The 3,030-nt window shown below is 44.5% G+C and overlaps 1 protein-coding gene across 1 annotated transcript; it reads right to left on the reverse strand.

Moving 5' to 3' along the window:
* Nucleotides 1–1,527: 1,527 nt before the first annotated feature.
* On the reverse strand, nt 1,528–3,030 carry kcna2b (potassium voltage-gated channel, shaker-related subfamily, member 2b). The gene has a single exon (XM_070909795.1). The coding sequence runs from the start codon at nt 3,028–3,030 to the stop codon at nt 1,528–1,530; it is 1,503 nt and encodes a 500-aa protein (XP_070765896.1).

A 3,030-nucleotide genomic window follows, 5' to 3' on the forward strand; every position in this document is an offset into this window, starting at 1 on the left:
TGGCCTTGCTGGCATGACAATAGATGGTAAAGTTGTCGTAGATTCATTTGAGTTGATCACTGAGCTCTTTCTTTGGTAATGGGCCTTTAGAAAAACTTTCACATTAAACTTTTTGAGTTAATACCATAAAAAACATATATTAATTATACATAAAACGATTTAACTTTTCTGCCATACCTTGAATCGTGTTTTAAAGTTTGAGGAATGATTTTCAGCTCAATTATGCGCATTTTGGACACACAAAGTATATTGTCATGGTAAAAAAACGCCATAGATAAAAATTAGCTTCTGACAAAAACAACAAGTTAAAAACTCACCCTAGTTCGCTCCTTAATCTCATTTGATCTACTTCTACAAACATGGAATGCAATGAAGTCAAGAACAGCAACATTTTTGCTGGGCAGTGGCGTCAAACTGAACACTTCTCACTGTCTGTTATACTGTGGCGGCTAAAGCGACACTTAAAGGTGCAGTTAAGGGAATGGAGAAATAGGCACTCACTCAGAACGCTACACAGAAAATATTATATAATATATCTTTCTTTCTACGTCAGGTATTGGTTCCATAAAAAAATGTAGGTGAGAAGCACACATTCATTGTATTACTAAAACAAATCAAATAAACAAGACATTCACTCTGTTTAGAGAGACATTTCTTCTGTTCACCTGCAAGCCTGCATTGGCTGGAAACATAAAAAGGCAGAGTCTTGAGAGTGCACATACTGTAAATCCACTTGAGCTTCATCATGGAAAAGTGACGGGAAAAAGAAAAAGGAGTGCTATTGTGGTCTAGAATCACAGCACAACGCTGTCATCTATCTGTTGGTCTCTACAGAGGCCACAATCTAGTACTAGACAATATCTAGTGCAGGCCCAGGGAGAAATGCTAGTGCACTAAGGTTTTTCCTCTGACAGGGAAAGCAACAAATGACCATTTGGCCAAAAGCATATTAGTTTCGCTCTCGCTGTCTGTTGCTCACTTCAGTTTTCCCCTGACAGAGCGGCTGTGATCTTGGAGATTTAGTTTTTTCTCTGAGTCAGGACCTTGGCAGTTAGAGCAGCAGATTCAAGTTGCTCATGAATGCTGATAGTATGGCCTGTTTTAAATCACAAGTTAATATGTTAAGTTACAGTTAAACATAAAGATAACACTGATCAAAATTATTGTTATCGTGCATCTTCTCCCGGCGGCAGTTTGAGCAAAAAGGTAGAAACTAGTGTTCCCTTTATGTTGTTAATAGTGATTATTACTGGTTAGGCTACTATTTGGCTACTTTTGCGAGCAGGACGACTACTGTCACATAGGTAAGACTAACTCCATGCAGACACTGACAATGTCCTAAATAAGACAGATGGCAGTTGTATGATATGCGATCTACTGACCTTTTCTCCAAGTTAATCTCACTCATCTGCTCTGGACTCCCATACTAGGCGCCATAAATTGGTCAATACAGGCAGTCGTACCTTCATCCTCCCGTTACAGTCCCTGTAGACCCCAGCTGAAGTTAACCATATACAGTAGCTCAAATTATACATCTGTACGCATCTTAGTGATGTTTACGTAGTTAGTGTTAGCCAGGGTGCAGTTTCCTGTTTTCATGCCCTCTGGTCTTAAGCCCTCAGTGCTGTGGTTATCAGCCTCCTGGATCTCCACATAGTCAGATTTACTGAGAGTGGATCCACTGCCGCTCCGACCACTCTTCTTCAGATCGTCAGCTGAGCTGGCTTTAGGCACACTTGGGATATTAAGATACTGTGCCTGCTCCTCGCCCTCCGTCTCTCTGTGGTAGAAGTAGTTGAAGTTTGACACGATGACAGGTACAGGCAGGGCAATAGTTAGCACGCCAGCAATTGCACAGAGAGACCCCACAATCTTTCCTCCAATGGTTGTAGGGACCATGTCTCCGTAGCCCACTGTGGTCATGGAAACCACAGCCCACCAAAAGGCCTCAGGGATGCTGCTGAACTGGGAATGTGGCTCGTCTGCTTCTGCGAAGTACACAGCACTGGAGAAGAGGATCACACCGATAAACAGGAAGAAGATGAGGAGGCCCAGCTCACGCATACTGGCCTTCAGAGTCTGTCCCAAGATCTGGAGCCCCTTGGAGTGACGCGACAGTTTAAAGATACGAAACACCCTGACTAGACGAATGACACGGAGAATAGCCAAAGACATAGCCTGCTGGCCTGCCTGGCTGTCTTCTGGTCTCTCTGCTAGCTCTGTGCCCAGGGTGATGAAGTAGGGGATGATTGCCACTATGTCAATGATGTTCATGATGTTGCCAAAAAATCCAGCTTTACTGGGACAGGCAAAGAACCTAACTAGGAACTCAAAAGAGAACCAGATGATGCAGAGGGTCTCCACGATGAAGAAAGGATCTGTGAAATAATCCGAGTTGTCATAGGTAAAGGTGGCATTGGACCTGGACTGGTATGGAGCATTGTAAATCTCCACCTCATCATTTCGGAAAATTGGCAGTGTCTCCAGACAGAAGCTGACAATAGAGATAAGAATCACCATGACAGAGATGATGGCAATGATGCGAGCAGGACCTGAGCTCTCTGGATACTCAAACAGCAGCCACACTTGTCTCTGAAACTCATTCTCTGGCAGAGGTCGTTCCTCTTCCTTTATGAAACCTTCATCTTCCCTGAAAATTTCCATAGCCTCCTCGCCTAATTCATAAAACCGGATCTCCTCAGAAAAGATGTCCAGGGTCACATTAACGGGCCGGCGCAGCCTCCCTCCTGATTGGTAATAATACAGAATAGCATCAAAACTAGGCCGATTCCGGTCAAAAAAGTACTCATTCCGGAGAGGATCAAAATACCTCATCCTCTTCTTGGGATCCCCCAGAAGTGTCTCTGGAAACTGGGAGAGGGTCTTGAGCTGCGTCTCAAAGCGCAGGCCTGAGATGTTGATGACGACCCTCTCGCAGCACTCATGATCCGGCTCTGGGTCGTACTGGTCATGAGGCTGACCTGGATGTGCTGCGGCTTCGTCCGCAGGGTCGCTGGTAGCAACCGTCAT

This window comes from Enoplosus armatus, chromosome 8 (assembly GCF_043641665.1).
Source record: "Enoplosus armatus isolate fEnoArm2 chromosome 8, fEnoArm2.hap1, whole genome shotgun sequence".
Lineage (NCBI taxonomy): Eukaryota > Metazoa > Chordata > Actinopteri > Centrarchiformes > Enoplosidae > Enoplosus > Enoplosus armatus.

Bases quoted from the DNA above. Each gene is read 5' to 3' on its own strand.
- kcna2b (XM_070909795.1), bottom strand. From the start codon at position 3,030: ATGACGGTTGCTACCAGCGACCCTGCGGACGAAGCCGCAGCACATCCA.